This window comes from Syngnathoides biaculeatus, chromosome 5 (assembly GCF_019802595.1).
Source record: "Syngnathoides biaculeatus isolate LvHL_M chromosome 5, ASM1980259v1, whole genome shotgun sequence".
NCBI classification, from domain to species: domain Eukaryota; kingdom Metazoa; phylum Chordata; class Actinopteri; order Syngnathiformes; family Syngnathidae; genus Syngnathoides; species Syngnathoides biaculeatus.
Genome location: NC_084644.1, coordinates 19,412,952 through 19,426,101, shown reverse-complemented (window position 1 = coordinate 19,426,101; position 13,150 = coordinate 19,412,952). Strand labels below are relative to the sequence as shown.

At 44.4% G+C, this 13,150-nt stretch overlaps 1 protein-coding gene across 2 annotated transcripts in view; it reads left to right on the top strand.

Moving 5' to 3' along the window:
- rims2a (regulating synaptic membrane exocytosis 2a) overlaps window positions 1–13,150 on the top strand; it is a 198,934-nt gene that overhangs the window by 34,092 nt on the left and 151,692 nt on the right. The window contains exons 1-5 of one of the 2 annotated variants that reach the window (XM_061819311.1): window positions 5,625–5,748; window positions 5,820–5,889; window positions 6,422–6,454; window positions 7,225–7,317; window positions 12,787–12,997. In XM_061819311.1, the coding sequence (XP_061675295.1) occupies window positions 5,646–5,748; window positions 5,820–5,889; window positions 6,422–6,454; window positions 7,225–7,317; window positions 12,787–12,997 (510 nt within the window). In that variant the 5' untranslated portion in view covers window positions 5,625–5,645. Of the gene's footprint in view, window positions 1–5,624; window positions 5,749–5,819; window positions 5,890–6,421; window positions 6,455–7,224; window positions 7,318–12,786; window positions 12,998–13,150 lie in introns of those variants that run through there. The other variant, XM_061819308.1, reaches the window with a different exon arrangement.

Here is a 13,150-nt window from a genome sequence, read left to right as displayed (position 1 = left end):
GGTTCCTCTCAATGTGGAGGAGCAGCAGCTGGACACTGAGCCCCTCCCGGATGACTGAGCTTCTCACCCTATCTCTAAGGGAGAGCCCGGACACCCTGCGGAGGAAACTCATTTTGGCTGCTTGTATCCGGGATCTTATTCTTTCAGTCACTACCCACAGCTCGTGCCCATATGTGAGGGTAGGAACGTAGATCGACTGGTAAATTGAGAGCTTCGCCTTTCGACTTAGCACCCTCTTTATCACAATGGAACAATACAAAGTTCGCATCATTGCAGACACGTTGCACCGATCAGTCTGTTGATCTCTCACTTAATTCTTCCCTCACTTGGGAACAAGACCCCAAGATACTGGGAACAAGACCCCAAGATACTTGAACTCCTCCACTTGGGGCAGGATCTCATCCCCAACCCGGAGAGGGCACGCCACCCTTTTGCGACTGAGGACCATGGTCTCAAATTTAGAGGCGCTGATTCTCATCCCAGCCGCTTCACACTCAGCTGCAAACTGCTGCAGTGAGAGATCAGTGGACCCGTGAAGATCACGGCTTGATGAAGCCAACAGAACCACATCACCTGCAAAGAGTAGAGATGCTACGCTGAGGGCAACAAACCAAACACACTCTACACCTCGGCTGTGCCTAGAGATTCTGTCCATAAAAGTTATGAACAAAATCGGTGACAAAGGGCAGCCTTGGTGCAGTCTAACTCTCGCCTGAAACGAGTCCGACTTACTTCCGGAAATGTGGACCAAACTCTGACAGTGGTCGTACTGGGACCCAACAGCTCGGATTCGGGGGTTCGGTACCCCATTCTCCCAAAGAACCCCCCACAGGACTCCCCGAGGTACACGGTCAATAGCCTTCTCCAAGTCCACAAAACACATGTAGACTGGTTGGGCGAACTCCCATGCACCCTCGGGGATCCTGCCAAGGGTGTAGAGCTGGTCCAGTGTTCCATAGCCAGGATGAAAACCACATTGCTCCTCCTGAATCCAAGATTCGACTTCCCAATGGACCCTACTCTCCAGTACCTCTGAATAGACCTTACCAGGGAGGCTGAGCAGTGTGATCCCCCTGAAGTTGGCACACACCCTCCGGTCACCCTTCTTAAAACGTGGGACCACAACCCCAGTCTGCAAATCCAGAGGCACTGTCCCCGATGTCCACGTGATGTTGCAGAGAAGTGTCAACCAGGACAGCCCAACAACATCCATCGTCTTGAGGAACTCCGGGCGAATCTCATCCACCCATGGGCCCTGCCACCAAGGAGCTTTTTAACCATCTCGCTGACCTCAGCCCCAGAGATAGAAGAGCCTGCCTCAGAGCACACATCCTCAGCTTCCTCATGGGAAGGCGTGTTGGTGGAATTGAGGAGTTCTTTGAAGTATTCTCCCCACCGACTCACAACATCACCAGTTGAGGTCAGCAGCGCCCCATCACCATTATAAACAGTGTTGATGGTGCACTGCTCCCACCTCCTGAGACGCAGGGGAATCTGTCAACCTTTCCCAGCAGAAACCTCAACACGTTTGGGCCTGCTATGTCGGACTGGCATCTTCCCCCAACATCTCAGCCAACTCACCACCAAGTGGTGATCAGTTGACTCGCTTCACCCGAGTGTCCAAGACATGCGGTGGCAAGTCTGATGACACGACCTGCAGGTGGAAGGAGGCTACCTTCTCATCTACTGGGATAAACCCCAACGTACAGCCCCCAAGCCGGGGGCAATAAGTATACCCACACCTGCTCAGCGTCACTCCTCGTGGGCAACTCCAGAGTAGAATAGAGTCCAACCCCTCTCAAGAGGAGCCTAGCCTGGAGGTGGGGCTCAAAGCCGAGTGCCTGGTGGCCCTCGGCCGGGCACAACCCAAAAGAGTAACATGGGTCCCCCTTCCCATGGGCTCACCACCTGTTAGAGGGGCCATAGAGGTCGGGTGCAATGTGAGCTGGGCGGTGGTCAAAGGCAGGACCTTGGCGATCCGATCCCCAGCTACAGAAACTAGCTCTAGGGAAATGGAATGTTAGCTCTCTGGCAGGGAAAGAGCCCGAGTTGGTACATGAGTTATTTGTCGCAATAAGTGAATGGTCCCACGCCCATCCCAGAAGCCCAGGGGAGCGTGCCTTCGGACACATGTAAATGAATTCATTTCATTATACATGCACAAAGATTGACAGAAATGTCCTTGTGACCGCAACTAGGATGCGAAAGACCTCACCCAATCAATCGAGGACGGAAACTGGCACCAAGGATCTGCCAGAGAGCAACCCTGTGGACAGGACATGTCCCACGGTGAGGGATGCCCCAAGCTGCCCTCCACAAGGAGACCAGGAAGCCCACCACACCCGCAGGACCCGTGATGCAGCCGGTCCCAGCCCAGACTGAGGATGGGAAACTATCCCTTATTTGTTGGAAGAACGGGCAGGCGGAGTGGGGCACCTGACAAGAGACTTGAGAGTTGTTTTAAATGTAAAGCTTCAGTATAAGAGTACGTCAGGCAATGCTGGCGCATGGAAGATGAGGCTGCTGTCAATATCTTCAATGATCAGAAGTGGTTTGTGTAATGCAAACAAAGTGGCCCTTTGTGCTTTCTTGCACCTTATTCTGCAGGGAAAAAAAGACCATTTAAAAAATGTCTACAAATTTTCCCATTATTATTTTTTTAATGTCATCAAATAGTGAAAGTTACCCATGTGCCACATCTCAGGCTAGCAATCTCCCTTCTCTTTGCACTGCCAATCAGAAGTTGTTGGGTCTGCTGATGTGCATGTGACATGGTGCCGACCTTGTCTGAGCAGTGGGAAAATGTGATGATTCACAGCTCTTAGAGCTGTCACATCAATGTTCCTGTGAAGCAGTAGTTTATAGGTGAGAGGCAGAGAGATTATATATACCAGTAAAGAGGAACGCGTGTGAGTGCTCTTTCTACTTTTTTCCCCTCTGGTGAATTGTATCCATCCATTCATCGATCTTTCCATTTCTACACCGCTTATGCTCGCTCGTGTCGGGAGTATACAGGAGCCTATCCCTGATAACTGCAGGATGAGGCGGGTTACACCCTGAAGTGGGTGCTGGCCAATCACAAGTCCAAAAAAAACCCCAAAACATTCCCACTCACGTTCATATCGACGGACAATTTAGAGTTTTCGGTCAAACTGCTATGCATGTTTTTGGGATGTGGGAGAAAACCGGAGTGGCCAGAAAAAAAACAACGTAGGCTCGGGGAGAACATGCAATTCCCACACAGGCAAGGCAGGAATTGAACGCAAGTCCTCAGAACTGTGAAGTGGATGTGGTAACCAGTCATCCACTATTACGCCTGGTGAATTTTATATGCATCAAAAATGTATAATTCGTAGATAATCCACATTTACTTGGCTTACTTATTCTTTTCCATCCATCCATCTATCCATGCATCCATTCTCATCCACTCATCTGATATCGGATTCCGGGGGCAGTCACTTTAGCAGGGAAGCCCACACCACCCTCTCCCCAGTCACTTCATCCACTTCTTCCCAGGGGTTCCCGAGGCATTTTCAAGATAGCCGAGAGACACAGACGCTCCAGCTTGTCCTGAGACATCTCTGGGATCTCCTCCCAATGGGACATGCCTGGCGTCCAAGAAGCATACTAATCAGATCCCAGAGGCACGTCATCTATTTCCTCTCAAAGTGGAGCAGCAGCGACTCTACTCTGAGCCCATTTGGGATGACCGAGCTGCTCAACCTATCTGAAAAGAGAGCCCAGACACTTTGCGGAGGATCATGTTCTTTCGGTCACGACCCACAGCTCGTGAGCATAGGTGACGGTAGGAACATAGATCGACCGGTAAATTGAGAGCTTATCTGCTTCTTCACAATGGACTGATACAAAGCCCACATCACTGCTGAACTGATCTGCTTGAGCAAGACCCTAATATACCTGACCTCCTCCAATCAGGGCAGGATTTTATCCCTGACCTTGAGAGGGCATGCCATCCTTTTCTGACTGAGGACCATGGTCTCAGATTCTCATCCCAGCCCCTTCACACTCAGCTGTGAACCTCTCCAGTGAGAGTTGGAGCTCATGGCTTGATGAAGCCAATAGAACCACATCTGCACAAAGCAGAGATGCAATTCTGAGGCAACCAAACCAGAACCCCTCTATGTCTCGGCTGCACCTAGAAATTCTGTCAATGGAAGTCATGAAGGTGGCACGATGGTTGAAAGCTAGAAAGCATTGGCCTCACAGGTATGAGGTCTTGGGTTAGGCCAGTGTGGAGTTTGCATGTTCTCCCTGTGCCTATGTTGATTTTCTCCGGGCACTCTGGTTTGCTCCCACATCCCAGAAACATCCATCCATCCATTTTCTTATCCAGTTATCCTCACAACAGTCGTGGGGAGTGCTGGATCCTATCCCAGATGTCAATAGACAGGAGGTGGGGTACACCGCAAACTAGTTGCCATCCAATAGCAGCGCACATTGAGACAAATAGTCACAATCACACCTGGGGAGAATTTAGCATGTCCAATTAATGTCTAAATTGCCCCTAGGTGTGATTGTGAGTGTGGCTGTTTGTCTCGATCTGCCCTGCGATTGGCTGGCAACCAGTTGAGGCTATACCTCGCCTCCTGCCTGTAGACAGCTGGGATAGGATCCAGCACTCCCATGACCCTCGTGAGGAAAAGCAGTGAAGGATGGATGGATGGATGGATGGATGGAAATTATGAACAGAATCGGTGACAAAGGGCATCTTGTCAGAGTCCAACCCTCAATCTCATGAAAATAATCTTAGTCTGAAAGATCACAATGTAAATGTAATTATGTTTGTTGTAGGAACTTTTTACATTTCCACAGGTCATTCAGTGTTTTGTTTTTCTGGAGTGGGTGATTGTGCTGTGAAGCCCATGTTCCTGGATAGTCAACAAAAGGGTTAACTTTACTCTACTGTTGCCCAAATTCAACTGGGAACAGGACAAAAGATGAATCCCCTCCCCTCCCCCCAATCATTGGTACTGCATACTTACGCTAATAACGTGTCACTTCAGTATTCAACAACAACAAGAAGCATATTGTTATTAGTACCTCTTGTAGTGTGGATCAAATTTCAAATTGGATTTTTTTTTTTTAATACAGCTCATTTATTTTATCATTTCAACACAGTGGTGCACTGATGAGTACTACCTCACTCAAGAAGGTTTTCTCTCCACCTTCTCCCACAATCCAACACATGTATGTAAGATTTCATTTAAGGCTACTATGTATGTTCGTGTGAATGTTTCTTTTTTTTTTTTTGCTCTTTATTAGTCCAGCATCCTTCCTGGGATGAGTTCTAATGGGGAAGCCATATTATGAATAGATGATTGCATGGTTGAGCAGGTGTCTTCCACTCAGTGTATACATAAAAACATTGACATACATGCATTTTGTTAATTTATTTTCTTTTCTTTTATTTTTTCTTAAAGTTTTGCAGATCACCTGGCCACAAGAGAGCAGTGTAGCATCAGACATAGTCAGAACTGGGTGAAAACATACAGAAAAAAATACAATATTATGTGCTACCTTCCTCAGCAGGCAGTATACTAACTGTTTCACTTGTGACATTTTACACTCACTCACTTTACTGCCCCCTGGCAAATAATACTCTGCTCCCTTACTAACCTGTGCACATGGTCAGTGGAGCACATGGCACATGTGGGATCTGGATCCACGGAGGCTCGTGCTTTGGAGGAGATTTTCACACTTTCTGTCCGGTCGACACGTTGGCCATGGGTAGGCTCAGTCAGATAAATATGAGGCTTGTAAGACGAGACTGATGGGATCAATAAAGAACAACGCTGTAGGTCACCAGGAGAACACCGAGAGGATAGATATGGACTTGATCGTCTGGAAACAGAGCAGCAAAACTGATGGGTAAACAGGACTACAGTATTGCTTCTCTTGCATTTTGTCACTCACCATTGTATAACAATATTACTGTCAATGTTATGTTTTTTTTTTTTTTGCTCTACAAGGAGATATACAGGTTCTAGTTTGTTGTCAACTCATTTGTTTGTTTGTGCTAATTTGTGTCACTACATGCTGTGGTCTGACGTGACTAAGGTGGATACTTTGGGTTGTTTTCCCTTAATTGGTGGGCTGTTGGTTAATCAGGTCCACCTAAATATAGTTGATGTATTCACACTGTAGTGAGTAAGGGATATACTGCTAGAATTTTGTTCCCATCGAGATAAATGTTTTCATGTTTGTCAAAATCACCCTCACCCCAATACAGTATTGTCGTTGCCATTATCATTGTCTCTTCCGACCATGCTCTGAATCATATGTAATATTATTTTCATTTGTCATTTTATAGTAGATTTTTATATTTTGTTGCTTATGTTGTCTTCATCCATTTGTGTTTTTTATGCACTGAGTTGCACACCTTTTTTGATTTATGTTTTAGGATCAAAGAAGGACCAAAGCCTCAGTCAGCACAGTAAGTAAACTGCACTACCCAGAGTGCTTTAGGCTTGACACTTCTTCCTGCCATTTGTTGTTATGTCCTTCATATCAAACTTCCCTCTGTGTCTAACAGAAAAGAGCAAAGAACTGTCACTAAATTCATGGAATGCAGCTGCAGGACTAAAAGTACTTTAATTTTTAATTATGCTTAACCGATGACTTCCATGACATTTAAGACAGTACCTTTTTCTTTCTATCATTATTGGTAAAATCTAACAACCTTCCCTCCCATCAAACGGCTGTTTTTTTCACCCTGTGTGTCGCCTGCACCTGGACAGGCCTGTTCTAGCCTTGAAATACAAGCACTAGTTCTACCCAGATGCTGCGTTTCTCTACTGTGGATGCACCTTAATACAATCTTGTCGAACAAACATGACCCCTATAGTGTCTCCTTCCCTGAGCTGAGCATTTGAGGCTGCTCTCATTTCCACTGGCTGTAGAGCTTTCTTGCTTCAGCTTTCCCTCTGTTTCCGGATTTCTCTTCCACTATTGCTAGTTTTATGACACTGGTTGCTTCTCTGCCATGTTTTGGCGTTCTCTCTCTCTCTCTCTCTCTCTCTCTCTCTCTCCTCTCTCTCTCTCTCTCTCTCTCTCTCTGCTCTGGTTCTATTGAATGTACCTGAGTATTGTTCACTTCCTGGAAATCATACCCCTGCTTCTCAAAATACCTCACAGGATGGATTGTTTTCTCACTTGATGACTTGCTGCGCTGTACCTGTCACGCTTATTTGCTTATTTGAACAGGTGGTTTCCCTTTAGTGGGATCTCTGAGCTGGTAAATAATGTTCTTCAGCCACAGCAAAAGTCCCAAAATGACAAGGAGCCCGAGCCAGCCGCGTAAGTAATAGATCAGACATAGTTTGATATTGTCTCAGCAGTCACAACCATACAAATCTACACAGCACAGTACTGTGAGTGAGTGAGTGAGTGAGTGAGTGAGTGAGTGAGTGAGTGAGTGAGTGAGTGAGTGAGTGAGTGAGTGAGTGAGTGAGTCAGTGAGTCAGTGAGTCAGTGAGTGAGCGATGTCTTGGTGAAGCAAGCTTTGAAAAATGTTAAACTACACTTGATTGGGTGTGACACTTGACACGTTATGCAGTGGAGGAGCTGTTTTTATACTTTTTTTTTCATCAAACCCATTTTAATATCTCACAAAGGCAGCCCAATTAAATACAAAAAAATGCAGTTACAAAATGATGATTTTTTGTTTTTTTTTTGGTGAAGGGTTATCTGGCTGCGTATGACAAATAAATTGCCCACTTAACCTAATATATGGTTGTACCACCCTTAGCAGCAATAACTGAAATCAAGCAAGTTCTTTGCATAATTGTCTGAACTCAGTCATATTGGACCCTTATGAACTGCCTCTTTAACATCACATACCACAGCATCTCATCCATCTCATCTATCCATCTTCTGAGGCGCTTCTCCTTACAAGGGTCGTGGAAGTGCTGGAGCCTAACCCAGCTAACTTCGGCCAGGAGGTGGGGTACACCCTGAACTGTCCATCCATCCATTTTCTTAGCTGCTTATCCTCACGAGGGTCACGGGAGCGGTGGAGTCAATCCCGTCTGTAATCGGGCAAGAGGCATGATGCACCCTGAAATGGTTGCCAGCCAATCGCATGGCACATAGAAACAAACAACCAGTTGCACTCACAATCACACTTCGTGGCAATTTAGAGTTTCCAGTCCAAGCATGTTTTTGTGATGTGGGAGGAAACCGGAGTGCCTGGAGAAAATCATCCAGGCATGGGGAAACCTTGCAAATTCCACACGGGTGAGATTGGGATTTTCATGACTGTGAGGCATACACTCTAACCAGTTGCTCCACCGTGTCACCCACAGCATCTCATTTGGGTTTAATTTTGGACTTTGATTTGACCAATCCAAAACCTTCATTTTTTTTTTGAGTCATTGAGAGGTGGACTTGCAGGTCATTATACTCCTGCATCACTCAAGAGTGATTTAGTTTGAGGCCATGTTTGCCTGCAGGAGATTTTGGGAAGACAGTATTGAGTTAGTATTCCATTAATCATAGTAATTCATCCAGGTCCTGAATGAGAGAAGCAGCCCCAAACAGATCCCACAGCCAGTATCATGTCTGGTATTGCATTATATTGTTTTTATCAAATAGTGTTATTTTTACCCTACCATAACACTAGATTTCCAAAAAGCTCTATTTTTTTCTTGGAAGAATCCCATGGATGTCATTTTTTTGCCATTGTATTTGTTATAGTTTAGTCATGAACACTCCTATTTTAACCAATCATAGTGAAGCCTCCAGTTGTCTCTGATGAGCACGAATCCTGTCATGATGAATTTCTTTTCTGGATCTCAACAGATCAGGCAGGAATTATGCCAGAGTGTGGCCAGTCAAATTGAATTCAACGTTCCCAAAACTGTGGTTAATGACTTAACTAATGATTTAAGGAGGGGTTGGGGGCGCTATTCTTTTCGTACTTAGGCTCAGAAAGGCTTGGAAGTGAGGCTCAGAAAGGCTTGGAAGTGGCTTTTGATATTTACTTGTCTTTGTAAGCTAGTATTAAAATTGGTTTGATGATCTGAATTGCTTCAAGTGTGATCCCGAAAAACTCTCAGCTCAACTCGACTTTATTTGTAGAGCACTTTAAAACAGCCATGGCTGCACACAAAGTGCTGTACTTTATATACAAATATCCATCCATCCATTTTCTTAGCCGCTTATCCTCACGAGGGTCGTGGGAGTGCTGTAGCCTATCCCAGCTGTCAATGGGCAGGAGGCGGGGAAACATCCTGAACTGGTTTTCAGCCAATCACAGGGCACATATAGACAAACAGCCGGACTCAGAGTCACACCTAGGTGCGATTTAAACTGTCCAATTAATGTTGGATGTTTTTGGGATGTGGGAGGAAACTGGAGTGCCCGTAAAAAACCCACGTAGGCACGGGGAGAACATGCAAACTCCACACAGGCGGGTCCAGGATTGAACCCGGGACCTCAGAACTGTGAGGCCATTGCTTACCAGCTGATCCACTGTGCCGCCCATATACATATAAAACATCTAAAACATAGGTCAAGTTACCAACAACATAAAATATAAAAACAATAGAACAGTGCAGAAAAATACAACTTTGAAGAAAGACTAGTAGTAGTAGTACAAGTGGTAGAAGGACCAATGGTAGAAGGAATAGAAAACGCTACACTCACCAGTAACTCATCTGGTAACTAGATAGTTGTCATAAACTTTTCTCCTTGTTATTTTTTATTGTGGTGAGGGACTAGGGAGACCCACTCAAAAAATCATTTTTACCACGTGTAATGTAAGGAATTGCGATCATTAAATAATAAATATGGTAATAGTATATATAATAATAATAATGATTTGATGTTTATGATTGATCAAGGAGGAGAAAGGAAAATCACCAAAGAATCCACAAAAGAAGGACATTTTATCTTTGACAATCGCGCCTTAGCTGAATGGAAAAATCGCATGTGTCTATGCCGCATTACACACAATTAGTTATAATTCTGATTATTAAATCAGTGGAATTGTGTCTATGACGTTGAAGTCTAGCAATCTACTACACTATATTTAGTGTATGTGTAGTAATTGAAGCAGTTCTAAATTATTGCTGATGTTCCATCATGAATATGATGAATCTTTTTTTAGATGAGTAGACAAATAGCACAAACTGTTTGATAAATACTTTATTAATCCCATTAGGGAACTTCAGCTTCATAGCAGTGTGTAGTTCACCTGGGCTATCGACATATTGTGCCGTATGTGCAAACAAGAGACTCAGGTTCCTGGCAGGGTGTCCCAGCTGGGGCACAACCCAGAGGTAAGAGAGCTCTGATAATGATGACAGCAACAATGAGCAGCATACGATCACTCAAAGGCAGTCTCACTGATATTTGATGGTGTTTGACTGAATAAGTACACCCTAATTATTGGACACCGTGGGCCAACAACCTTAATTTGGCTTCTCTTTTTTGACTTTGTGCTTTTTTGAGAAAACCCATTAGGTACACTTGCACATTCTAATGAAATCTATACTCACCATACTCATTTGACATTGATTATTGTGGTAGATTTATATTGTAAAGTATTGTAGAACTTCAATGCATTATAATGAGAAGTGTATGTAATACAATATTTTAGTTTGCTCAGGTAGCTAAATAATGTCACCAACATTTTAGAAACCTAGCTATCCATCCATTTTCCATAAGTCTTATTCTGTTCAGTTACGCAGGAAGCTACAGCCTATCCCAGCTGACTTCAGGCAAAAGACAACCAAATAGTAGTCACTTTAGTACAAGCTACACTCTAAATGATTGCCAGTCAATCACAGGTAGGGTTTCAAAGACTTGAAAGTTTCGGGCAATTTTGTGTTAATCCAGGGAATTTTGGAACGACTTCAAATTGGAAATTTGCCATGGGAATTATTGGAACTAATGCAAATTGAAGATAATGTAATGGGAAGGTATCATATCCAAGCTTGTTTTGTCGCAAACATTACTGCAAAATTGAGCTTTATTCAGCTTTATTCACTTTTTTCCCCACCCCTCCTGAGAGGAGAAAATCAAACTTTAGCTCGCAACACACACACATACACACACACGCATACACATGCACGCCCGCACACACACACACACACACACACACACACACACACACCACACACACACCACACACACACACACACACACACACACACACACACAATCAAGACAACGGCAGCTCGCAATTTGGAGCTTTACCAGTCCAGTTAACTCTGTATTTGAAAGAAATCTGGTCACAAAAATATATCGACCCAGACTTCAAATTTTCCTGGTTTATTCATGAAAATTGTGAAAGTGGAAGGTTTCCTACTTTTCCCATTTTACTTTTCCTACTTTGATAAGTCTGTGGATTTTGCAACCTTACGCAGAAATTCAGCTGTCACTGAGTGAGAACTGATCCCACACTGCGTGCATCTCTTCTGAGCATGATATTCGGCGATCACATTACAATTAATTTGTGGATGAAGTGTCTGTTGTTGGGATTGGGTAGTGGGGTCGTGTTGATGGGCAGATTCGTCATTAGCTATGTTTCACGTGCTGACTCGCTAGGCACCTTTCCCATTGATACAAGGCTGACTGCTTTAACATTTGATTGAAATAGCAGATAGAGTTGCAGTTAAATAAGGTTGTTTGTAGTCCTCTTTTTCTGATCCTCTGTGGCAGTGGCTATTTAACTTGCATAACTGTTTAACTGGGATCTTCACCCTTTTATCAGACCTCCTGTCAGCAAATGAGATTTAGTGAGATCTGTTGAACAAGGCGACACACTAATCTCTATTTGGTTATCACACAAAAACTGCGGCACTTCTAATCCCATACCGCAACGAGGGACACGGTGTTGGCACACACTCATGTTTTGATGCCACATGCACGCACAAAAAAAGTGTGCGCACACATGCATGGGCAAGTTACTCATCAGGTAATGTGGACGGCTGCTATACTTAGGCTCCAAAGCACTGGTTGAGGGTAAAGAAAGCCCGTTTCACGCAAACACAGACCTGCGTGCGGTAAAAGGATAGCGCTACTCAATAATTCACAAGCGCTAATGAATGTTGCAGGAGATATGTGGGACGAAGCCAGTTCTAATCACCATATTATGAAGTCAGGCCAGTGTTTAGTTTCTAAGGAGACACTCAATTCCCGTGTCATACAAAATGTATGTGAAGAGCCAGCGTGTTTTCAGTAGCCTCTCAGGACGTGTCAAGAGTTTAGCGGCACCTGCAAACGATCACATGTTGTGTATCAGTAGGAGGCCACCTAAAGGACCGAGATGGTACCGCAATTAGGCAGAAGCAAAGTACTGTATAGCACTGAATGCATTGTCTGCCCTGCATGACCCAAACTGTCGTGTTACTCTCATTTGTATTTTATGTTAAGGCTCTTGGATGTTTTTCCCCACCTGGTGACAATGTGTGGGCGGGTTGTGATCAGGCTTCTGATCGTGTGGTATAAACTTACACTGTATCTTTTCCTAGCAAAGATCATCATCATTAATACAAAATTATACCATTATGATACTTGAAAGTAGGATACATTTTAAACTCTGATTAATGTAGAATGTGGTCACAATGGTATTATTTCAATTTGTGTATATTGTGTATAAAAAACATTTTGAATGCACAAATGCAGGATTAAACTAAAAGAGACAAACAGATAAACAACATTTTCTAAAAGACTCCAACTGGAGGCAATGACATCTCTCTTAAGCCCAGTGTCTCGGTCATTATTGCACCTGTTTAACGAGTCCTCCTATCTGCCCCACAGGAAATTGCACCAGCAGTTTGAGTCATACAAGGACCAGGTCAAAAAGATGGGCGATGAGACAAGGGAGGCTCAGGAACAGAAGAGCGAAGCCCCAACCTGTGGGATATGCCACAAAACCAAGTTTGCTGACGGCTGTGGGCACCTCTGTTCATATTGCCAAACGAAATTCTGTGCTCGGTGTGGAGGACGAGTGTCTCTGCGGTCAAATAAGGTAATGTTGGTTTGCATGCTAGGAACTATCCGTTTATAAGGACACACATACAGATGTCCTGCCCTCAGGCAAAATTCTCCCTGTGTTACACAGTGAAATCATAATCTGGGAATCGAGCTAGCGGTGTCTCTCACAGTAACTCGTGTTTTTCAC